At 39.3% G+C, this 26,372-nt stretch overlaps 1 protein-coding gene across 3 annotated transcripts in view; it reads left to right on the top strand.

Moving 5' to 3' along the window:
* The window catches only part of LOC106870161 (coiled-coil domain-containing protein 169), a 310,407-nt gene that overhangs the window by 232,305 nt on the left and 51,730 nt on the right, over positions 1-26,372 (top strand). The window contains exon 7 of one of the 3 annotated variants that reach the window (XM_089361601.1): positions 2,830-2,984. The exons of 1 other annotated variant lie outside the window; for it this stretch is intronic. In XM_089361601.1, the coding sequence (XP_089217727.1) occupies positions 2,830-2,932 (103 nt within the window). In that variant the 3' untranslated portion in view covers positions 2,933-2,984. Of the gene's footprint in view, positions 1-2,829; positions 2,985-26,372 lie in introns of those variants that run through there. One more of the 3 variants, XM_089361603.1, reaches the window with a different exon arrangement.

Below are 26,372 nucleotides of genomic sequence, written 5' to 3'. Positions count from 1 at the left end.
TAGCATGGAAAGCGAACGTTAAACGATGATGATGATGAAGATATGTGTATGTGTGCGGTTGTGTGTGTGTGTGCATATGTGTGTGTGCATATGTGTGTGTGCATATGTGTGTGTGCATATGTGTGTGTGCATATGTGTGTGTGTGTATATACATATATAGAAGAGAGAGAGGGAAAGAGATAACTGACACAAGAAATATCATAGATATATGTTTTGAAAAGTAAAGTAGTAAATAATTTAGTAAAGGCTGGATTTCTAATATCATATTTCAGGGCGTTTTTTTAAACAAGTTTCTTAGTCTCAGTGCACCATTGCGTCTCAGTACAGGGTCCACATTGGAAACTACTGGTCTAAAGTACAATTTTCCGTGGCCCCTGAAAAATCATTGTGGACTCCCATTTACTGCATTTCATTTGTGAACCTCCAGAAATTCTGTATGGACCCCAGTTGAGAATCCCTGGTTCTAGAATCAAAGGGCCTTAGAATTAATTCAGCAAAAACCAAAGTCTAAGTACGTAGGAAAGTGGACAAATCATAAATCCCTTCAGGTAGATGGCCCTGATCAATATGTAGAAAATGCATAGGTAGAAACTCCATAAGATGTACCTGATGTAAGCTATGGACACATAAGAAGTGCAGCAATATCAGAGGAAGTTAACAGGGAAGACAGTTTTTGTGTGTAGAAGGTACACAGGTACTACTTTAAAAATGTACAGAAAATAGACTCCACCAAATGCCAGGAGATAAGCTAGAAGTAGATGATAGCTTCTATTATCTAGGTGACCAAGTCAGTAGTGGTGGTGGATGCTCTGAGAGCATAGCTGCTAGAATAAGAATAGTCTGGACAAAGTTCAGAGAGCTCCTACCTGTGTTGGTAACTAAGGGCCTCTCCCTTAGAGTGAAAGGTAGACTTTATGATGCCTGTGTGCTTTTAAGTAAGGCAGCAAATTGACAGAGCAATTAAAATTAGATTAAGTACTTCATGGATATTCATCCTGGCTCTTGTGCTCTGAATTAAAACTTGATGAGCCCAAATATGTCTTCCATCCTATGTTAAGCATAGGTTTGAAAGAACTGAAGCTAGTATGTCGATGTGCATGTACAACAGAGTGTAAGCATCTTGAGAGAAAAGTTGGGTATAAGAGGCATCAGATGTGGTGTGCAAGAGAGACGAATATGCTGATATAGTCCTGCTCATTTCAGTGAAACAGTTCTTGAAATACTGTGTTCCGCCTACATGTAACAATAGAATTTTTCCCACACCCTACCTCATTAAACCAAACTATATCTTCTCTTCTCTTCCTCACATTTCCCCTTTTTTATGCACTATGCTTATGCTTATCTCTCACTCCCCAATCTTGTCCTCACTATCCTGTCCACTGTATCACTATTATCCTGTTGTTCCTACCTCCTGTATATACCCAGGTTCCACCAGTCACTGCATTCACTCCACTCCAGGTACTTCACCACCATCTCTGGCTCACTCTCTCTCACTCTTCTCTCTCTTGCGCTCTCATTTTCTTGCACTCTCTCTCATTCTTAATTATTCTGTCTCTCTCTTTCTCTCTCCTTCTGACTGGGTAACCATGTATCTTCCCAACAACAAGATACCTGTTTCTATCCCTCTGTCATACTCTAACCTCTCATCACCTGGCACAAGGCCACCTCCTCCAATTCCCCACCCCCTCTTACAAATTACTGGGTGACCCTACCAGTGCTGGTACCTTGTGAAAAGAATCCAGTCCACACTAAAAAGGTCATCCAGCTGTAAAAATCATGCCAGGAATGTGTCTAATATATAAATTGGTCTATCCAATAACGTTACACTGCTAAACTTAGCTAGCGGCTATTTAAACGGTGTGTTTGTGGACATGGTACCAAAGAAGGAGCAATAACTCTTAAAATATGCATATATACCCATTACCTATTTTTGTCTCTTCAATCACATTGTTTACATACATGTCATTGTATACAAAACATCATAACTTTCTATAGATTATCTGTAGAGATAACTTGAAAGTGATATACACATATATGTTATCATCATTTCATCATTTAACATTCACGTTCTATTCTGCATCTCTGTGTGTGAATGTGTGTAAGGATATATTTTTATGTATTTGCATTTGTCCCTCACCTCTTGAGAATTGGTGTAGATTTGTTTACATCTCCATAACTTAATAGTTGATAGCATAAACCAGACTTAATGGAATAAACACCAGACTGGAGTTGGTTTGATTGGCTGAAAACCCTTCAAAGTAGTGCCCCAACATGACTGCAGTTCAGTAATTGAAACAAGTAAAAGAAAAGAATAAAAGAATGAATTTAGAAAGGGAAAATTCTGTGAAGAGTATATAAGTGATTTGATACCATTTAAGGGTAATGATGACAGTGGGAACTGCCAGAACTAAATTATGAAGGAATGAGATGTTCAAAACTAAATGTTAATCTTCCTTGAATCACAAGGATATATAAAGCCAATGTTTATCTCACATAAGTGTTGGACTTTTCCTGAATAGCACAAAATTAGTATTTCACAGAGGACATTCATCAACTACACAGTGCTACCATTGTTTACATCATTGGATTTGGTTGTTGAACGTATCTTTCTTTTTTAAAGATAGTTAAGCACAATTTAGGAGAAATTTGGCTGCTTTTTCTTGCAGAACAAGCAACTACATAGAGGTTTCAACATTGTAGAACTGAAGGGTAGAGTTCCTGCCTGCTTTAGTTTTATTCTTCAACATGTTTTTAAAAAATACCTGCACCCCACCCTTTTTTCCTTTTTTTTTTTTACTTGTAATTGATGTATTTCTGAAAATATTCCAGGAATATAAGAGAAAATCACAGAGTTTTGGACCCTCGCAAAGGACCGATGAAAAAAACAGTTGGCATTCGAACTTTGCCTAGTTTGGACCAAGATGGTGACTAGAGAACTTTATGTGGAATAAACAAATAGTAAAAAACAACAATCTATATAAAAGGTAATAATGTCTGAATATTTTTCATCTATGTTGCTTTTAAGTAAGGCAGCAAATTGACAGAGCTGTTAAAATTAGATTAAGTACTTCATGGATATTCATTCTGGCTCTTGTGCTCTGAATTAAAATCTTGGTGAGCCCAAATATGTCTTCCATCCTGAAAAGATGAAAGACAGACTAGGGCAATAGATTGGCAACTACTACTACTATAATTGTTAGTACACTGGGTGACATGCTTAGTGGCATTTTGCCGGTCTCCACATTTTGTGCTCAAATTCCACCAAGGTCAACTTTGTCTTTCATCTTTTCAGGGTTGATAAGATAAGTATCAGTCAACACTGGGGTTGAAATTGCTTGCTTTGTGCAAAGATAATGGCTGAAGCTTAAATTCATGCAGATGTTTGCAGAATTTCAATGGCACTTTGCTAAACTGTATGTGGTGTGCAGTTGGTTGGAGATGAGGTGGAACTAGGATGTGAAAGATACAAATCTTATGTGGTCAGTAGGTAATAGTGTCAAACATCTTGGAAATCAAGGTAATTGGCACTACTCTATCAGAGTGTGAAGTGGTGATAGGAGAAAAAATTAACCAGAAGTCAGTGGGCCTGCAGCTTGGCACTCAACAGTGTTGTGAGGTGCTGGGCAGAACTGGTTAAATTGCTCAGGATCTGGTTTGGTTCAGACCTTCAGGTGGACAAGAACTTGTGGGAGGTGATGAGAAGGGTTGCCAGTCTCACCAAGAAATTAGGCATGAGGAAGATGTCCCTGAAACGCTGGGCAGAGGTAGTGAATGCATATCACCTCCATCATCAACTACCACCTGAGCATTGTCCCTTGCCCAGTTCCACTGCTGATCAAGCTGGTGCACTACTCTTCTGCTTTCTGTAACAGGAACAGGTCCTGCTTGTCAGACAGACTATTTTCTGTCAGTAGCTGCTACATTGAGGACTAGACATGCCATGGCTAATGATATGCAGACATGTGCTCAAGTTGCAACATTTCCAGCATTTCCCTGATTGTAAGTAGGTGTTGTCACCATTTGTGAAACAGAATTTTCCACATCCTGTCTCATTGATGCTCATTCAGTCTCAGATCAAGTATGGACTGAAACAAGGCACATGCTACCTGAAGTGTCACCAAATGCTCACAGCTGTCTGCCAGTTGGTCAATGCAGTCAATGGTGTTCTATAGATTAGTGGCAAGCAACAGGAATTACATCCAATGGAAATCTCTGAGCATCAGCAGAAATCAATTTGGTTGTCTTTTCTAGAGGAAAACATCTGTTCATCTGCAGACCTGACCAAAATGTACGCAGAGTGACAAAACTGTTCTGCTTACACTTATCCAATGTACAGGCATTGTTGACTTGTAGAACTTTGTCGAACAGCTGTTGTCACATGCAGGGTAGATCTGGCTGATGGCCAAATCCATTGTGAGGATCACCTTCTCCTTCTTTTGGACAGGAAGGTTACTCAGTTTTCTTTCTTTTTGGTGGTTCTGGTGAAAGAGTTAGTGTGGTGAACAAGGTTGAAAAGACTGAAGACATACTTTCCTCTCATCAACTTTTTCAAGTGCCATTTCAAAAGGGGGGTAAGGGTAGAGATGGAAGGGTAGTGAATGCAACAAGGATGGCCTGTGTGGATAGACATATTCTGATCATGTACCTGTAGACAAGAGAAAATGAAGATAAGTGCCTGTCTAAAGTGTCCTTGGCAATCAGGGTATCCAGTATATGTGGGAATCCTTGGTTGCTCCCAGGCAAAACTCCCCACTTTTGGAGATTTTTCATTCTTTAATATTTTGTTAACTATTATTGTTTTGCTGTTTACATGTTCTACATTCAAAACCCCACTGTCTTTTGTTTTGTATCATCCTTTTTGTTTTGTGTGGCCCTTGTGGCCAATAAAGAAAGTATTATTGTTATGTTATTCTTATTATCATTAATAAATTCTTTCAGATTTGTTTCCATTTCTTGCCATGTATCTTCCCAACACCTGGGGCAAAGAAATTCACTATATACATTGATAGGTAATTAAAATAAACATGCCAGCTTGTTCATTTACAAAGTCATGTGGTAGAAAAAAGGGGGAGAAAGAAAGAAACAGGAAAGAAGAAAAAAGTTTTTAAGTAGGGAAAAATATGAAAAGAAGAAAACAAAGAAAATAAAGAGGAAAGAAGGAAAAAATTCATAGCAACACCACTCTTTTCAATGCATGTGACATACCAGTTAAAACAATCTTTTGCACTTCCTGCATGGATGGTAAACCAGGGATCATCCTTGAATAATTTTCAGTTCCTTTTTTGATCATTCCAAGTGTTCCTACAATCACTGGTATTGTAACTGTCTTGAGATACCACATTTTTTCGATTGCAATCAGCAAATCTTTACATTTTCTGAGCTTATCAAATTCTTTTGCCAAAATATTATGATCATAAGGTATGCTCATATCAATCGATAAAGAGATTTTATTGTTTTGGTCTTTCACAACAATATCTGGTTTATTTGCTTTGATGGTCTGGTCTGTATGTACTGGGAAGTTCCAAAGTATCATTACATTTTCTCCCTCAGTTACAGCCTCAGGGTGATGCTTGCACAATTAATCAGAAGTTTTGATTTTATAATGCCAACATATTAACCAATGAAGATATTGGCCAGCTCTGTCATGTCTTAATTTATACTCTGTAGGTTGCTAAAAATTTACACCAAGAAATTAGTGGTTTACTTTTTTGGGTCAACTAAGATAAAGCCTTCACTCTATGCCTTTGGCCCTGAGCTCTGTAGCCACTGTTGGGTGTGCTTCTGGTTTATATCAGCTTGTTTACTACAGGCCATATATTTGCCATGCAGAGGTTTTTGTTTCTACCTATTAGCCAACCATTCAAATGCTTTTTCTTCTGCCATTGATTTCACCTTCTTTGCAACAACAGTTGCACTTCCATCATGCTTTTCAACCTGGGTATTATGCATGAACTCACTAACAGATTTTTTGTTCTCCTTCAAGACAGAATGAAGCTTTTTACGTCTCTCTTTTCAACAAGTTTTAGCATCCAACCATTAGGTATTTCAAGATATTTAGCCAGTCCAGTTGTGGTGGTTTTGTAAGAGATTTCAAATTGGATCAAGCCTTGACCTCCTTGAGCTCTGAGTAGGTAAAGACAATCTGCATCTGCATCTGCTTTGGGTGATGTATCTTATTGCAAGTCAGCAGCTTACGGATTTGTCTGTCAGTTTTCTTTATTTCACTGATATTCCAGTTCAACATATTGAAACTATAAATAACAACTGGAACTGTTAAGGAATTTATGGCTAACATCTTGTTACATGCATTTAACTAAAATTTCAGGACTACTCTCACTTTCCTGTAACATTCATTTCTGATCTCTTTCATGCTTGCCAGAGCCCTCATTTATTCCAAGGAATTTGTAAATTTGTTCCTGCTCAAGTTCTTTTATAACTGTCAACATCCAACACCACTGAATGTGAGGTCTTCAAAACCAAATTCCATCCCGATGTCATCACTGAATGCTTTCACAGTATGTAATAGGCCTTCAAGCTCATTATCATGTTGGCTATAGAGATTTAAGCCATCCTTAAAAAGATAGATGGCTTATTTTCTTGTAGTCAATTTTATACCTACACCTGTTCTGTTAGCTTCACTTGTAAGGTGTATTAGGGCTATGCAAAAAATTAAAGGTGAAAGTGAGTCACCTTGGAAAATTCCACAGTTGATATCAATATTGTTTGAAGTCAGTACTCCATTAGAATGGTATAATTGAAGGTTCATATTACACACTGACATGTGCTTTAGGAAGTTTTAAATCACAGGAGAAATTTTGAAGACATCCAGTGATTTCAAGATCCATAAATGTGGTATGCTGTCAAAGGCCTTTTTATAATCAATTCATGCGGGACTGAGAATTCTGCGTTTGTTATGACAGATCTCAAGGATCATGCGATTGATGAGGAGTTGATGTCTGCATCCATATGAGCCTTGTTGGTACCCTTTTTGTTCAGTGGAGAAAATATTCTGTTCCATAAATGCATATGTTCTCTCCATGAGTATGGATGTTAAAATCTTATACGTGGCAGACGGACAGGTTATGGGCCAATACTTTTGGAAAAATTTGGTTTCATTGTTTTCTGGAAGTAGGTAAGTAATACCACTTGCTAACCAATCAGATGTTTTCTTAGGATCTCTCATAGTTTTAATGAATAGCTGAACTAACGTTTTGTGTGTGCATGGGAACCATGCAAGCCAGAAATGTGGTCTTTACCAGGGAATTTTCATTGTATGTTATCCTTAGGTCTGCTATTGTGATGTCTTCTCATGCTTGTTCTGGTAAGCTCTGTGCATCTAATCTAATCTGCATTTTCATTGAATGTCTTTTCATCGCTCCAAATATTATTATTATTATTATTATTATTATTATTAAAATTAAAAGAAGAGTGCCATTTGCTATCTTGTGAACAATATTTCGACATCTTGCGTGTCTTCCACTGGTTCAAAAAATAAATTTGTCAATCTACTTCATTTGGTTAATATAGAAAGGATTGAGGTAACTCCTCCTGAAGATATAGTCAAAATTAAAAGAAGAGTGCCATTTGCTATCTTGTGAACAATATTTCGACATCTTGCGTGTCTTCCACTGGTTCAAAAAATAAATTTGTCAATCTACTTCATTTGGTTAATATAGAAAGGATTGAGGTAACTCCTCCTGAAGATATAGTCAAAATTAAAAGAAGTGCCATTTGCTATCTTGTGAACAATATTTCGACATCTTGCGTGTCTTCCACTGGTTCAAAAAATAAATTTGTCAATCTACTTCATTTGGTTAATATAGAAAGGATTGAGGTAACTCCTCCTGAAGATATAGTCAAAATTAAAAGAAGTGCCATTTGCTATCTTGTGAACAATATTTCGACATCTTGCGTGTCTTCCACTAGTTCAAAAAATAAATTTGTCAGTCTACTTCATTTGGTTAATATAGAAAGGATTGAGGTAACTCCTCCTGAAGATAGCAAATGGCACTCTTCTTTTAATTTTGACTATATCTTCAGGAGGAGTTACCTCAATCCTTTCTATATTAACCAAATGAAGTAGATTGACAAATTTATTTTTTGAACCAGTGGAAGACATGCAAGATGTCAAAATATTGTTCACAAGATAGCAAATGGCACTCTTCTTTTAATTTTGACTATATCTTCAGGAGGAGTTACCTCAATCCTTTCTATATTATTATTATTATTATTATTATTATTATTATTATTATTATTATTATTATTATTATTATTATTCAGTAGTTTTATTTTTTATAATGTGCTTTCACTTCGCTACCAAGCACAGCTCTGCATGCCTTGGGTATGTGCTGTGGTTTGCTGTAATACTCTTATAGTTACTGTATTGAATGTGTTTTGCATAGGATGTGTGCAGTGCCCAGTAGTGCAATTTTCTGTATTTTATATATACTTGTAAGTCCTGGTGTTTTTGTTATGTATTTGTCTGAATATTTTTTTACTATGATAGGAATAGTATCTGGTTTTAGATTCTACATTCGAGTTACCTCTATTTCCAGGTCGTTCTATTTTGAAAGTTTCTCTATTTCTTTTAGAGAAATGTCATCAATTAGAAAGCATTTTCTTTTCTTCATGATCTCTGACAACTATATCTGGCCTATTGGCCTTAATTTCTCTATCTGTGTGTATTGGCATATCCCAGAGTATGGTTGCTTTCTCGTTTTCTGGTGTGTGCCTATACCATCTTTTTTCTGTTGTTATTCCATAGTGTTGGCATAGCTTCCAGTGTATATAGGTCCCAGCTCTGTCGTGTCTGTGAATATATTCCTTCTTAGCCAGGACTGGGCAGCCAGATATAATATGATTTATTGTTTCTTGTCTATCTCCACATATTCTACAGTTACTTGTTATGTTTCTTTTCATTATATGTTTTTGGTAATTTCTGGTGGGGACGCTTTGGTCTTGTGCAGCAATTAAAAATCCTTCAGTCTCTGCTTTGAGTCCTGAGCTTCTCAACCATTGTTGGGATTTTTCTCTGTCTATTTCTTTTGCATTTAGTTTAGCCCAGTATTTACCATGTAGGGGCTTTTCTTGCCATCGTTTTATCATGGTCCGTTGCTGTTCTAGTTTTAGTTTGGATTTCATTTGTTTTATAGCTTTTGTTGTTTCTTCTTCTTCTTCGTATTTGTTAGACAGTATGATTTCTTATTTGTATTTGTCAGCTTCCTTAAATACTGGAAACAGTTTTTTGTTTTGCCCGTGTTTTGTGGCTATTTATATTAGTTTTCCTTGCTTCTGGAGTAGGTATTTTTGCAGTCCTATGGTGGTTATTTTATAATAGTTTTCCAGTTGTATAAGGCCTCTACCACCTTCTGTACGTTGTATATATAGCCTTTCTATGTCAGATTTTGGGTGGTGCATCCTAGATCCTGTCATTATTTTTCTTGTTTTCCTGTCTATTTTGGTTAGTTCATTTAGTGTCCAGTTAAGGACATTGTAGCTGTAACTTATAACTGGAACAGCTAAAGTGTTAATACCTATTATCTTGTTTTTAGCATTGAGCTCTGTTTTTAGTATTGATCTAACTCGTCTATAGTATTCTTTCTTTATTTTCTCTTTCATTTGTGTGTGTTGTATCCTATCTAGTTCATTGATTCCTAAATATTTGTATGTCTGGCTTTGGTCTAATTCTCTTATTTCATTGGCTTTATCTAGTGTGATGTTGCTACTCTTAACTAGTTTTACTCTTTTCAGGGTTGCTTTGGCACATTTTTATAATCCAAATTTCATATCTATTTCTTTGGTAAATCCATGTATTGTCTGTAGTTTATTATTATTATTATTATTATTATTATTATTATTATTATTTAGTAGAGAGCAGTGCATGCCATCAAAGTGACACTGGGGTACAACTATAGGAAACCCAGTATACCCATCATGACTCCCCGTCTGATAAGTGTACACCAGGCACATGCATCACAACTATAAGGGTGTGACATAGTGATCTCATATCAAGATAAACAGCACATGACCTTGCAGGTGGGGCCCAGTTAGAATTTTCTTCCAGTCAAGTAGCCCATTCTCCTCAAAAGGTCCCTGAATAAGGGTTGTTTAAGGATGTTGAAAGAAACACCCATGTTTCCAGAGGTGAATTATTCAAACCCCAAAGAATTCCTCTCAACACATGGCTATGATGCTACCCCACTAATTCTGCTTGTAATCAGAGATGCACATATCGTCAGCCACTAAGAGACATACTCAACTGGCTAAGGTCAAACAACTGACAAGCATATCTGTGGAATTGAGGAGAATATTTGCTATTGCCCATCTCTTATACCAAGATCAGAAGCTATGAAAGCTGCTCTCATGGCTTCTGATTTTAACTGATTGGAAGTATTATCATGTACATATTTTGTCTTGGTATAAAAGATGGGCTACAGTAATCATTATTATTATTATTATTATTATTATTATTATTATTATTATTATTATTATTATTGTTATTATTATTGAGTGAGAGAGCAGAGCATGCCATCAAAGTGACATTGGGGTAAAATATACGAAGCCCAATATACCCATCACGACTACCCGTCTGATAAGGGTACACCAGGCACATGCATCACAACCATATGTGCGTGAGATGGTGATCTCATATCAAGATAAACAGCGCATAACCTTGTAGGTGGGGCCCAGTTAGAATTTTCTTCGGGTCGAGTAGCCCATTCCGCTCAAAGGTCCCTGAATAAGGTTTGTTTAAGGGTGTTGAGCAAAACATCCATGTTTCCAAAGGTGAATTATTCAAACCCCAAAGAATTCCTCTCAACACATAACTATGATGCTCCCCAACTACTTCTGCTGATGATCAGAGATGCACTTATCGTCAGCCACCAAGGGACATGCTCAACTGATTAAGGTCAAACAACTGACAAGCAAATCTGTGGTATTGAGCAGAATATTTGCTGTAGCCCATCTTTTACACCAAGACAAAACAATGTACATGATAAGACTTCCAATCAATTCAGATCAGAAGCCATCCGGGCATTATTATTATTATTATTATTATTATTATTATTATTGTTATTATTATTATTTTCATTATCATCTCTTTTCAATTCTCTTTTCATTTCTTACCAAGTGTCTTCCTGACACCTAGGGCAGAGAAGCATACTGTATACATTGGTATACATTATAATAAACTATACATTTCCATTTCTTACCAAATTGTATACATTAAAATAAACACAGCAGATTATTCATTTACAAACTCTTGTGATAAAGAAAAGTCTGCAAGAGGGTGTCATAAAATCGGTCTTTCTGTTCATCAGGTAGCCCTGGCTGAGGGGCATAAGCGGAGATGATGGTTGCTAAACCCTGTTGCAGCACTAATCTAAACTTAAGTATTCTATCACAGACTCTGACTACCTTGATTACCTTAACCCATTTCTCTGCAAGAAGTATACCCATACCCCCAACCCTGTCAGTGTTCCCTGCCCAGAAAATCTCATACCGCTGTTCCTTTGCCTGTGAGGAACCTAGCAGAACTTCCTCTCTATCTTACTTCTTGGACTCTGGGTGTAAGGTTTTAGCACCTGTAGAGTACAAACCAAAACATGACAGAGTTGGCCAATATCTACATTGGATAATGTGTCAGCATAATAAAATCAAAACTTCTAAGAGATGGTACAGGCACCACCCTGAGGTTGTAACTAACAGAGAAAATGTAATGATTCTTTGGGACTTTCCAGTACATACAGACCAGACCATCAAAGCAAATAAACAAGATATTGTTGTGAAAGACCAAAACAATAAAGTCTTTCTACTCTTTTACTTGTTTCAGTCATTTGACTGTGGCCATGCTGGAGCACTGCCTTTAGTCAAGCAAATCAACCCCAGAACTTATTCTTTGTAAGCCTAGTACTTATTCTATCGGTCTCTTTTTGCCGAACCACTAAGTTACGGGAACGTAAATGCACCAGCATCGGTTGTCAAGCGATGTTGGTGGGACAAACACAAACACACTAACATATACACAAACATACATATATATGATGGGTTTCTTTCAGTTTCCGTCTACCAAATCCACTCACAAGGCTTTGGTCAGCCTGAGGCTATTGTAGAAGACACTTGCCCAAGGTGCCACGCGGTGGGACTGAACCTGGAACCATGGGATTGGTAAGCACAGCCACTCCTATGCTTGTTTATTGATTTAGTTTGTTTATTAATTGACGTGAGCATACCCTGTGAGCATAATATCTTGGCAAAAGAATTTGATAAGCTCAGAAAATATAAAGATGTGTTAATCGAAATCGAAATCGAGCTAGTGGGGAAGCAGATAAGAAAAAATCTGCCAGTGTGCTGCATCGTGAGAACCAGAGACTTGAGGTGTTTTGTGTTGCAAGACAGTGTGTGAGAGAGAATTGTGATGTCATAGGAGAGAAATGCATGTGCATGGCTGATGGCTCACTTGCATTTGATGAGACTGCAAAGAGAGAGACTTGGAGACACCACTATGAAAAGTTACTAAATGAAGAGAATGAATGGGAGAAAGAGTGTCTGCCAAATGTCAACCCAAAAGAGGGACCAGCTATCCAAATTGGTAGATAAAGCAATTAAGGGTATGAGGACAGGAAAAGCCCCCGGCCCATCAAGAATCACCACAGAGATGCCTAAAATATCTGGGGGGTGTCAGCTATAGTCTAGTCACTCATATAGTCGATCAGGTGATACATGAAGGAGTCATACCCAATGACTGGTTTAGTATTCAATTGCTACAAACATAAAGGTGATGCATTAGATACGAATAGTTACAGAGGTATCAAGTTGTTGGATCAGGTAATGAAAGTCATGGAGAGGGTCATAGCCTGACAAATTAGGGAGAAAGTTAGTTTAGACGAGATACAGTTTGGGTTTGTGCCAGGGAATGCTATATTTCTACTAAGACAGCTGCAGGAGAAATACCTAGCCAAAAATAACCTCTGTACCTGGCTTTCGTTGACATGGAGAAAGCCTTTGACAGGGTTCCCTGATCCCTTATGTGGCAGTCAATGCAGAAACTAGGGATAGATGAGTGATTAGTGAGTGCTGTACAAGCCATGTATAGGGATGCTGTCAGTAAAGTGAGGGTTGGCAATGAGTATAGGGAAGAATTCTGGGTAGGGGTCCACCAAGGATTAGTCCTCAGCCCCCACTTATTCATCATAGTCTTCCAGGCAAAAACAGAGGAATTCAAGACAGGATGCCCCTGGGAGTTTCTCTATGCTGATGACCTTGCTCTAATAGCTGAGTCACTATCAGAACTTGCGGAGAAGTTTCAGGTGTGGAAGCAAGATCTAGAATCAAAGGGCCTTAGAGTCAATCTAGTAAAAACCAAAGTCTTAAGTAGGAAGGCAGACAAATCACAAATCCCTTCAGGTAGATGACCCTGCTCGGTCTGTAGAAAAGGCCTAAGTAGAAACTCCATAAGATGTACCTTGTGTAAGCTTTGGACACATAAGAGATGTAGAAATATCAAAGGATGGCTAACTGGGAAGATAGATTTTGTGTGTGGCAAATGCTCAGGGGCAATAAACACTGAAAATGTGCAGAAAATAGCTTCTGTCACATGCCAGGGGGGAAAACTACAAGTAGTTGATAGCTTCTGTTACCAAAGTGGCTAAGCCAGTAGCTGGGGTGGATGCTCTGAAAGTGTAGCTGCTAGAATAAGAATAGCCTGGGCAAAGTTCAGAGAGCTCCTACCTCTGCTAGTGACAAAGGGCCTCTTGCTCAGAGTAAACGATAGACTATATGATGCATGGCTGCAAACAGCCATGCTACATAGCAGTGAAAGATGTTCCATGACTGCTGAGGACATACGTAAGCTTGCAAGGAATGAAGCTAGTATGCTCTGCTGGATGCGTAATGTCAGTGTGCATACACGAGAGAGTGTAAGTGCCCTGCGAGAAAAGTTGGATTTAAGAAGCATCAGATGTGGTGTGCAAGAGAGATGACTGCGCTGGTATTGTCATATGTTACATATGGATGAGGACAGCTGTGTGAAAAAGTATCACACTCTAGCAGTTGAGGGAACCTGTGGAAGAGGTAGACCTGGGATGATGTGGTGAAGCACGGCCTTTGAAAGTTTGGCCTCACGGAGGAAATGACAAATGACCAAGTCCTTTGGAGATATGCTGTGCTTGAGAAGACCTTGCAATCCAAGGGAGACCATAACTGTGGCTTATGCCAGTGCAGCATAACTGGTCCATTTAAGAGTACCCTTCAATCATTGGGCAATAAACTGCACTTGCAAAGACCTGTCGAGTCAAGTGAAGTAATTGTTGTGGCGGATGACAGTACCGCCTGATTGGCACCCGTGCCAGTGGCATGTAAGAAGTACCATTCGAGCGTGGTCGATGCCAGTACCACTTGACTTGTCCCATGCCAATGGTACATAAAAAGCACCATTCAGGTGTGGTCGATGCTAGTACCGCCTGACTGACCAGTGACATGTAAAAAGCACCCACTACACTCTCTGAGTGGTTGGCGTTAGGAAGGGCATCCAGCTGTAGAAACTATGCCAGATCAGATTGGAACCTGGTGCAGCCTTCTGGCTTGCCAGCCTTCAGTCAAACTGTACAACCCATGTCAGCATGGAAAGCGGACGTTAAACGATGACAATGATGATGATGATGCTGATGAAATGTGAGAAAGACAAAGATGCAGTTAGAGGAGGAATTGTAGTTCGATTTCTTAGGGTAGAATGAGTGGGACACAACTCTTCTAGCACTCAGTTTCATGGACAGGTCTTCTCTCGAACTTCATATCTCCAAATATCTCAGTCCACTGTCATTTCCTCTGCGAGCCCCAACATCCTAAAATCAGTCCTCACCCATGTCTTCATCCCGTGTCTTTTTGGGTCTCCTTCTTCCACAGGTACCATCCACTTTCAGTGATAGGCACATCTGTATACAGCTGTCTTCACTCATATGCATCACATGTTGAAACCAACGCATTCTCCTTTCCAGCATACCACATTTAATCCCTCTTATGCCTGACTTTTCCCTCAACACAGTTGTGCTCTGTTTGTCATGCACACTGATGTTACAAATCCAACGGAGCATACTACCTTTATTCATCTCCAGCCTACGCATGTCCTCCACAGTCACAGCCCATGTCTCACTATCATGTAACAAGCCATTCTCACACAAGCATCATACAATCTACCTTCACTCTGAGAGAGAGTCCTTTTACTGCCAACAGAACTAATAGTTCTCTGAACTTCTTCCACCTTATTCTTATTCTAGAAACAATACTTTCAGAGCATCCACTGCCATTACTAATTTAGTCACCTAAATAGCAGAAACTATCAACTACCTCAAGAGAGCCTCCTGAGCATTTGAGAAAGTTTAAGTCCCTCGTGCTCTTAGTACTTACTGTTCCTGCGCATCTGTCACACACAAAAGTGACCTTATCTGATAACCTTCCCACAATTCCATTGCATCTCTTATGCCTCCATAGCTTACACTTGGTGCAGCAAATGGAATTACATTCCACTCCTTTCCTACATACTGAACAGGGCTATTTGCCTGCTGGGATGAGAGTCTTATCTCCTTCCTTGTTAATAACAAACTAAGTTAAGGCCCCTTGATTCCAGGTTTTGCTTCCAAACCTGGAACTTCTTCAATTCTGCTTCAGATTCTACAATAAGAGCAAGATCATCAGCATATAGTAGTTCCCATGGGCATCCAGTTTTGAAGTCATTTAATGGCCTGAAGAACTATGATGAATAAGAGTGGACTAAGAACTGATCCCTGGTGTACTTCAACTTATATGTTAAATTCATCATTGTGTTCAAGGCCAACTCTCAGCTTACTGACAGCATCACTGTACATAGTTTGAACCATTCTAACAAGCCACTCCTCTACTCCTAGCTTCCTTAAAGACCACCAAATAAGAGAGAGGGGAACTCTGTTGATAGCTTTTTCCAGATCAACAAAGGCTAAGTACAATGGCTTACTTTTGACCAAATACTTTTCTTGCAACTGAAGATGGCATCTGTGGTACTTCTCCCTGAAACAAAACCAAACTGCATCTCATCTAGATCAATTCTATCCCTAATTAGTTGAGATATAACTCTCTCTGTAATTTACATGACCTCATCCAGCAGTTTGATACCTCTGTAGTTGTTTTAAAGGCATCACCTTTACCCTTATAACAGCTGACTATAATACTGCTACACCAGTCTTCGAGGATGATGTCTTCTTGAATAACCTGATTAACTATGCAAATGACTAGGCTGTATCTCACACCACCTGATATTTTAATCATCTCAGCAGTAACACCCTATGGTCCAGGAGCTTTCCCAGTCTTCATTTTCTTAATTGCCTTATCTACTGCTATCCACTCTGATAGCTGGTACCTCAATTGGTTCAATATTTGAAAGACTCTCCTCCCAATCATTCTCCACATTTAACAACATTTTATAATGGCATCTCCACACATCTTTCTTCTCTTAGTCACTAAGTGCAAGCATACCGTTATCCATTCACACACATTTCTCACCTACTACATCTCTATTCTCTCTGATACACTGCTTTGCAATCCTGAACACCTCATGCCTCTGATCGTCATGCTGCATAACATTGGCAAACTTCTTACCTTCTGCTATTCTTTTTGCTATGTAAACCTGTTGCCTAGCCTCCCTTCTGGCTCCCTGATATAATGCTTTGCTTCCACCATTTTTCCAGTCCTTCCAGGCCTGTCTCTTTGCTTTTATAGCACTGTCCACCTCCTTGTTCCACCACCAAGTCACCCTTGGCCAGATTTGGTCAGTGGCACCCAGTAAATTGTTCCACAGGACCTTCCAGTTGTCCTCTAAGCTATATGTCCCTTTCTCTTCCTCCTCTCTATCATCAGAGGCCTCCAGTAGAATGTCTCTAAATTTTTGTTGTTCCTCTTAGGTAAATCTCATTAACTTTTTCAAGTTTTATTTGAAAGGCAAAGTGAGGATAGAGAAGCCAGTACTGTTCTTGAGTGAATTTAATGAACAGTGGGTGGAAATTACAAAATGGCAAGAATAGATGGCATAATTATAAGTATAGACATGTTAATTGGAGAACAGAATTGGAGAGGACTCTTGCTTTTGATAGTCAGTGGTGGGTTTCCTTGATTGACCCTAGAGGTCTTCCTGTATCATGAGGATCATATCACTATTACCTTTTATTTTTACTGTTATATACTATGTATACTTTCCTTTGTTTTATTGTATACTACAAATACATTTTTTAATAATTTCATTCTGTATTAACCCGAAAATTTTGTCTTTATTTTGTTCCCCTCAAACATGATTGTGGTGGTAAATAAAAGATGTCCTCATTCTTGATATTATTAGACTATTATCATCATGAAGATGAATCATTTGCACAAATTGCTTAACAGTATTTCTTCTGGTTCCTCATTTCCTGATTTCAAATTTATCTTTCATCTCTTCAGGGGTGAAAAAATAATGTACCTGTTGATTACTGGAGTTGATATAATCGACTTGCCCCCTCCCCCAAAATTTCATGCCTTATACCTATAGTAGAAAGGATTATTATTATCAAGACAGCAAACTAGCAGAATCAATTGTGCATCAGACAAATTGCTTAGCAGCATTTCTTCTGGTTCTTTACATTTTGAGTTCAAATTAACATTTCATCCTTTGAAAGTAGATAACTTATGTACCATTTGAACACTAGTGTCAATGTAATCAACTTATCCCTACCCCTAAAACTGCTGGCCCCATACCAAAATTAGAAATAATAATAATAATGATTTCAAATTTTGGCATGAGGCCAGCACAATTTCAGGGGAGGAGGTAAGCTGGTTGCATCAATCCCCATAACTCAACTGGTACCTATTTTATTAACCCCAAAAGAATTAAAGGTAAAGTCGACCTCAGTAGAATTTGAACACAGAATGTGGAGATGGGTGAAATGCTGCCAAGCATTTTGCCTGGCATGCAAACGTTTCTGCCTGCTCAGTGCCTTAGAAATAATAATAATAATAATAATAATAATAATAATAATAATAATAATAATAATAATAATAATAATAATAATAATAATAATAATAATAATAATAATCCTTTCTACAATAGACACAAGGCCTGATATTTTGGGGGAGGGAGCTAGTCAATTACATTAACCCCAGTTCTCAACTGGTACTTATTACATCGACTCTGAAAGGATGAAAGGCAAAGTCAACCTCAGCGGAATTTGAACTCAGAATGTAAAGACGGACAAAATGCCACTTTGCCTGGCATGCTAACGATTCTGCCAGTTCACTTCCTTTATTATAATAATAATAATAATAATAATAATAATGATAATAATAATAATAATAATAATAATAATAATAATAATAATAATAATAATAATAACAATAATTTCTTTATTGGTCACCAGGGCCGAACACAAAACATAAAGGACAATACACAGACGAGGGGCAGTGGGGTTAATGTGTAAACAGTAAAAAGAAAAAACAAACACAACAATTAACAAGGAGATTAAACCAACAATGTTCTTCCCCAATAGGGGGGAAATTTCACCAAGGAGTGACTAAAGGAACCTCACACCCTTTGGACCCCCTAACACCAAGGGCACTTCAGGTAGGCACCCCTCTCCTCTTCATTCCATCCAGCCTACTTAGGGTTAGGGTTAGGGTTAGAGTAGGCTCATTCACATGAGCCATTCTTGCCACATTCAAAACCTTTCAACAAACTTACTGGGTGACAGCACCTCTCTCTCCAGCGTCACTTTCCTTTTCAAGTGGAATCTAAAAAAATCTATGAGGCCTTGGCCAAAGTGGAAGGTACCTGTCTTCAAACCTCTTAATCACATCCACCACACAACTTCTTTCACCATAGTCACCAGACAGAGGCAAACTGCCTGTCTTTCCTGACCAAAGGAAGGAGGCAGGGCAATCTTCATGATGGACTTGGACGATAGACAATAACTGTCCGACGAAGCTCCACAAGTCAGCAATGCATGGACACTGTATAAGAGCATGCAGAATGGTTTCCTCACCCTGTGTGCATCTCTGACTGCACACCCATACCAGCCAGTTGATCCCTTTTGACACCCAGAATCTCTCTGGGAATGTTGTCACTCTTGCCCTCCACTAATCCCCTATAGAACTCCAAGGTGGAACTTCCACTGACTGGCTGAGGGCTGTGAGCACTTGGGGACACTCTCAGTGCCAAGCGCCCTGCCTCAGTCTATGCCTGATCCAGGACTGTCACCCCGTCAAGGACATGAGCTGCAGGAAAGCATGTCCAACACACAGTGAACACACCTACTCACTGTTAAGGTATTACTGGAGATGTTGCAGCATCAGCGCATGTCTGCATATCATCAGCCACGGCATGCCTAGTCCTCCACACAATGGGTGCTGACAACAAATGGACTGTCTGACAACTGGTACCTGTCCCTTCTACAGGAAGCAGAAGAGCAAGCACACCAGCCCATTCAGCCACAAAATGGAGCAAGGGACGAGTCAGACAGTAGTACATAATGGATGCGATGTATGCATTTGCCACTTCTGCCCGACCTTTCAGGGACAGCTTCCTCTCGGTCCATTTCTGAGAGAGACTGGTCACCCTATCTGTTATCTCACCCCAGTTCTTGTCCACTTGGAGGTCTGGACCGAACCATACCCCGAGCAACTTAACCGGTCCTTCTGTCCAGCATCCCACAATGCCGTTGGTCAGTAAAGGCCTGCTTCTCCAGGTGCTGAGCTGCAGGCCCACTGACTTCTCCTGGTTAATCATTACTCCTGTCATTCGCTTTGTATTCCTTGAGGGTAATGCCAACCATCTCGATTTCCGAAACATCCAACATATGCCGACACAAATCTTCCACATCCTAATTCACGCAGTATGCCCCTTGAAACATCCAGTTTCTGCAGTGTTGGCTTGAGTGCAAATACGTAGAGAAGGGGTGAGAGTGGGAATCCTTGATGGACCAAACGTGCGATGCTAAATGATACCAACAGGTGGTCATTTACTTTGACCACTGAACAGATGTCACTGTATATTGCAGCAATCCAGCCTCTAAAAACAGGACCAAAACCAGCTGTCTTAAGGACAGCCTCCAAGTACTGATGGTCGACCTTATCAAAAGCCTTCGATTGATCCAAGTTGATCAGGGCCCCACCCATACCAGGTTCTTTAACAACCTTCTCTATGAAATGGAGGTTGTCGTGGATAGATTTGTTGGGGATAGTGCAAGTCTGTGCATCACCCACCAGTCTCTCAATGATAAGTGCCAACCTCTTTGCTAACACCTTGGCCAAAATTTTGTAATCTGCATTTAGCAGAGTTACAGGCCTAAAGTTATCAACAATGTCCCCTTTGTTCGGATCCTTTCTCAGTAGCATCACCACACCTCAGCTCACAGATCTAGGATTTTCCCGTTCTGCTGTCAGTTGCAGTAGACACCCCACAAAAGCTCACCAAACAAGTCTGGCATATGAACATAAAGCTCGAAGGCAGGACAATCCAATCCTGGAGACTTTTCTCTTGAGCAACTAGCCAACATGTCCCATATATTTTCAGCTGTTATTGGCATTTCACAGAACTCACTATCACTGGCCAAAAGCCGTGGCAGGCCATCAATGTAGGAATTGAAGTTCACCTCCGCTTCCGGCCCATCACAAATTCCTGCACAGTTCAGCAAAGTGTTGCTGAAATTCCACACAAATCTGCTTGGACTTGTGTAGCATGTACCTGTCCTAATCCCTCAAAGACCAAATTGTAGTTTTATTATCACATTGCACTTTCGCCACCCAGGCCCCTCGAACGGCTTTTGTTCCCACCTGTTTTAGAGCACGTGCCCTAGCTCTGACAATGCTACCTTCATGCTTGGTGTTGAAGAATTGGTTCAGAATCAATCACACTGCTAGCACACTGGTTGCAATGCCTCTTCTAATTTTCTAACTAGGTCTCCCTCTACTCTAGTCTTCTCTATTGCTAGTTCTCTGCTAAATTTTACAGCTTCTACTCTAATCTCCCATTTTAGGGCTACCCACCATCGGTTGTTGATGACTGCACCTAACTTTCAACTTTTGATAGACTAACTTGCTAAGTTGGTCTCTGAATGCTTGACGTGCCAGAAGGGGTGCGTTTAGCTTCCAGTATCCAGGACCCTGCTTATGAAGCCTATCTAGGTCAACTGTACAGATTGCAAATTTGTGATCTGTATAGCAGATGAGTTTGAATTGTGGACAACCTATGCTATCCCTGTCTGCTGGCCTACAAAATATCCTATCTAGATAAGATCTGGATGACCTGATGCTGTTTGCCCATGTCCACACTTGGGTATTTGGGTAGTCCAGTCTGAACCTGTCAGCCAGTTGGAAACAACTGAGCAGGTTTGCAAGGCCTGTGCACCTTCCTTTCCTATCTAGCCCCACTCAATCCACATTTGCATCCAAGATGGCATTCCAGTCACCCACTAACACAAAAGAGTGAGACGTCCCTAGAAACACCTTCAAACATCTGAAGAAATCCAGCTGCCCTGATCCATTCAGAGCATACACAGTGACCAGTCTGAAAACACTGCCTTCATTATCGTTCACATCTAGAACCACCAACTTACCTTCCAGGCCCTGGAAGGCCAGCTGTTTCTCAAGATCGAGGCCTCTTATCACCCCCACTCCGTTCCTGGTCAACTAAGAGATGCATAGATCTCAAAATCGTCAAAAATAGGTACTATGGTGCATGTGTCCACGATCCTGGTCTCACTAAAGGCTATTACATCCAAATTCAGCTACCTGAGGTCATTGAGCAAGTCACCTTGCTTCCTGGATGACCCCTAGCCACGTACATTTACGCAACCTACTCTCAACACCACCATAAAAGGTAGGAAAGAAAGATGAAGAATGTTACTTACCCTCCTGATTGGAGATCGGGTGGTTCCACCTCCATTTCTTTGTGGGGCTCTTTGAGAACCCTTGTAGAAGCCTTGCATTGGCATTTACTTGAGGGATCCCTTCACCATCTGGAAAGGCATCCTTAACTGTTTGGAAAGTATCCAAATCCATCCTCATTATCATTAAGTCCTTTGGCACATTGCACATGCTAGTCTAAGAAGATTTCTCCTCCACTTTTTTCAATGTCTTTCCTTTGTAATAAGAGGACCATGACTTTTTTATTGGCCCTCCTTACTAGCACAAAGTTAGCTACCTGTATCGTTGTTTTTTTGCTGTTCTTGTTGTGTTTGTGATGTGAGTTTCTTTTTGGGATTTTTTCTGTCTGCAGTGGGTTTTTTAGTGCTTGTGGTGCTTTAGTTGATGATTGTGGTGCTGCAGGAGTTGTCTGAGTGTCTGTGTTTGTTGTGGGTGTATGTGTAGTTTCTTTGTTATCTTGTTTTGGTGCAGGACAAGATGTCTCACCTCTGTGACTTCTTTTCGGTCTTTGATTTACTTTGTTCCCCCTCATCATCACTTTTCAATGTGATAGAACAAGTGTCTGTTGCAACCCCCTCCTCTCTGTGTGGAAGTAAATTTGTGTTTGCATGTGTATCTTTTTCTGTGTGTTTGTTTGTGAGAGGGGGAGTTTGTTGAGCTTGGTTGCGAGGTGTTGGTTTTCATGGTTGAACTCTCCAACAGTTTTCTGCTAGTGCTGTTGTTATATCTGCCTCTGCCATTGCCATTGTTGCTATTTTTGTTGCTTTTTCTGTTGTTGGTGGAGATCTTTCTACAGCTGGTGTTCGTATCAATGGAGGTCCACAGACCCCTGTACATTTTTGCTGAGGGCAACATGCTTGTAGGTGTGTTACTTCACCACAAGTGAAGCAATGAGGCCTTCTGCCCTCGGTGATCAGAGGTAATCTCATCCTGTCCTTGAAGCGGACATGGTCTGAGATGTTCTCCAAGTCTTGTGGTTTTATTTGGATTTGCATTTCCAAATCCATCCCAACTCAGTCTTCTCTTTGTGACCATTGGACTTTTAGGAGAAGGGTATCACTGTCCTCCATGATCACACATCCCACAAGGCACCATATGTTGATACCTGGTGTTATTCTGGAGACACAAACTTTTATTGTTCTTCTGCCCATGTAGGACGGGTACATTATAAGCTGGTCAGTTTTACGGGGTCCCACCAAATGCTTCATGGCTAACTCTTCTGTTTTAAAAAGGACCGAGATGGTACCAAAACTTTGGGCCCTTTGGAAGAATTCGACATTCTCTCTAATTGATCTCAGTGCCATTTCCACCTGAAGGTGGGAGAGTTGTTCTGCTCTTCAAGACTGTACCAAGATGCATTTATATTTTACTGTCCTCTTCTCAATTTCTATCTCCACTTCAGCTGGGATTGCAATATTTTACCAGGTTTTTTCTCTGTTTATGAGTTTGTGGGCCTGGGTCAACATCTCTTTTTTGTTGGAGATGTCTATCTCATAGTAATTTTGTTGGCATTTTGCAGCTGCTGTGGCAAAAGTACTTGTTCTGCTCTCACTGTTGATGGTGGTGGTGGAATCGTTCATGTTGTTACTGCTATTGTTACTTGCAAATACACCTGCCTCTTTTTTGCTGGTGTTTAACATTGGTATTGGTTGTCTTCTCATCGATGTTTTTGTTATTGTTATTCATTCTGTTATTGTTTTCTGTTAAGCTTCTTTGCTCCGTGTTGTTGGCGTGGTTATTTTCAATGTTGATATCAGTTATCATAGTATTTTTCACGTTATTTCTGTTTGGGGAGTTGACAGTTACATTTTTGTTGCCTATTCAACTATTAAGTGATTGTGTGTCCTCCATTGTGTTGCTTTTCTCTGTCGTAATAGTAATTTGCTCTTTGCGGTTAACTTTATCACTATCCATAGAGTCTGTGGTGCTTTTGGATTCATTATCAATTTTGTCCTCGAAATTGTTACTTCTGTTAGCAAAAATTGCATTTTCCTGACTTTTCCAGTTGTCACAAAATGGTTTGTCTTGTGTAAGAAAGTTACGCCCCTCCACACCATTTTTCACTTGCAAATGTGTAAACATTTCGCAACTACTTTTATTTGGGCATAAGGCCCAAATATTATTTAGTTCTTTTTTCTGGGGACAAAGACTATTTATTGTTTTACGTTCCCATTTAAACAATAACATCAACAAAGACAGTTTTGATAACAAAAATACTTGTCAAGTTTCCGCCGACATTCTAGCCTTCCAACCAGAAGTAGTAATAATAATAATAATAATAATGATAATAATGATAAACACTTTCAATACAGTAACCATAAGAGCACCACAGCAAACCACAGCACATACCCAAGGCGCACAGAGCTGCGCTCGGTAGTGAAGTGAAAGCACGTTATAAAAATAAAACTACTGAACAATATTAATAATAATAATAATAATAATTATTATTATTATTATTATTATTATCATTATTATTATAGTCTAGACGAAGAGCGTGATTTGATTGTAAGATTGTCCCAGGATTGGGTTCAACACTGGGGTCTAGCGAAACTAACAGGCCTGACAAGCGAACTGTGAAAATTTGTGTTTTATTCCTTCTCACAGTTAGCTTGTCAGCCCTGTTAGTTTCACTAGACCCCAGTGTTGAACCCAATCCTGGGCCAATCTTACAATCAAATTGCGCTCTTTGTCTTGACTGTTTACCTTTGTGAAGAGTTACGTCAATCCTTTTTAAAATAATAAAATAATAATAATTATAATGTGATGAGAGGGGTGAAATAGTATGGCATATTGTTAGTGAATGTCCAAAACTACCACAATGCAATTACAAAAGACGACATGGCAATGTGGCAAGAATGATTCATTGGCAGCTCTGTGGAAACCATAGTATACAAAGGGCAAAGACATGGTATGTCCCGGTACAACAGAATCACAGAAGAAGAAAAACTGAACATCTATGGTGATTTGAAATGGGAAATAAGCATGTTGTGGGCAATGAAGAGAGTGGACATGATACCAGTAGTAATTGGCATGCTTGGAAATATTAATACTCAACTACCAATGTGGCTCAAAAAGGTTGGCACAAATGCAAAGATAGAACACTTACAAAAATTATTATTGCTTGGAACTGTAAGAGTTCTCATGGTTCTTGAAACACGATCAGTAAATAAGTGTCACAGTCTGCTGGCTGTGGACAGCTGACACTTTCCATCTCACCCAGCAAAATAGGTTGAGAGTTTTAATCAAATAATAATAATAATAATAATAATAATGATAATTTTACAGGGAAATAGGGAAAGAAAAAATAACCATTGAAAATCCACCCCTAATGGAAGAAGTTGAAAACTTTTGGAAAGGGATCTGGAGTGATGAGAAACCATACAATGAAAGTGCAGACTGGATCAAACGCATCCAAGATGCCTACAAAAATCTACAAGAACAGGTATGGGAAGACATCTCAATCGCAGACCTAAGGAGGGCACTAACTAAGGCTCTTAAGTGGAAATCCCCAGTACTGATAGAGTACCAAATTTCTGGCTCTCATCACTCTCGTCCGCACACAAAATGTTAGTAATACTATTTAATAGTATTATGAAAGACCCAGAAAAAACTCCCCATTGGATGGCAAATGGTATTACCTACCTCCTCTCAAAAAATAAGGAAACCAAAGACCCAAAAAACTACCGGCCTATAACATGTTTGTCTACTACCTATAACATTTTGACATCTATTCTAGTGGAGAAAACATACGTTTATGGAAGAGAATAACCTCTTTCCCACTGAACAAAAAGGATGCAGACGAGGCTCATACGGATGCAAAGATCAGCTCTTAATTAATCGCATGATCCTTGAGAACTGCCATAACAAGCGCAGAAATCTCAGCTCTTCATGGATTGATTATAAAATGGCCTTTGACAGCATACCACATTTGTGGATTCTGAAATCGCTGAACATTTTCAAAATTTCTCCTGTGATTTCAGATTTTTTAAAGTATAATATGTCACTATGGAACACGAAGCTGCAATTATATCATTCTAATGGAGTATTGCGCTCAAACAATATTAGCATAAACTGTGGCATTTTCCAAGGTGACTCACTTTCACCACTAATTTTCTGCATAGCACTGATACCACTCTCAAGTGAACTGAATAGAACAAGGTATGGCTACAAAATTGACAACAGGAAAATAAGCCATTTATTTTATATGGATGATTTAAAGCTATATGGCAAAGATGATGAAGAGCTTCAAGGACTACTACATACTGTGAAAGGATTCAGTGATGATATCGGGATGGAGTTTGGCCTTGAAAAGTGTGCCAAAGTCACTTTTAAGAAAGGGAAACTGGTAAAGTCAAGTTCAATAGAATTAGATGTTGAAATAGTAATAAAGGAACTTGAGCAGGAACAAACCTATAAATACCTAGGAATAAATGAAGACTCTGGTATCCAACATG

The sequence above is a fragment of the Octopus bimaculoides genome, chromosome 13 (assembly GCF_046866305.1).
Source record: "Octopus bimaculoides isolate indiv1 chromosome 13, ASM4686630v1, whole genome shotgun sequence".
Taxonomy (NCBI): Eukaryota; Metazoa; Mollusca; class Cephalopoda; order Octopoda; family Octopodidae; genus Octopus; species Octopus bimaculoides.
Note: the sequence above shows the minus strand (reverse complement) of the source record. Positions and strands in the feature narration are given on the sequence as shown.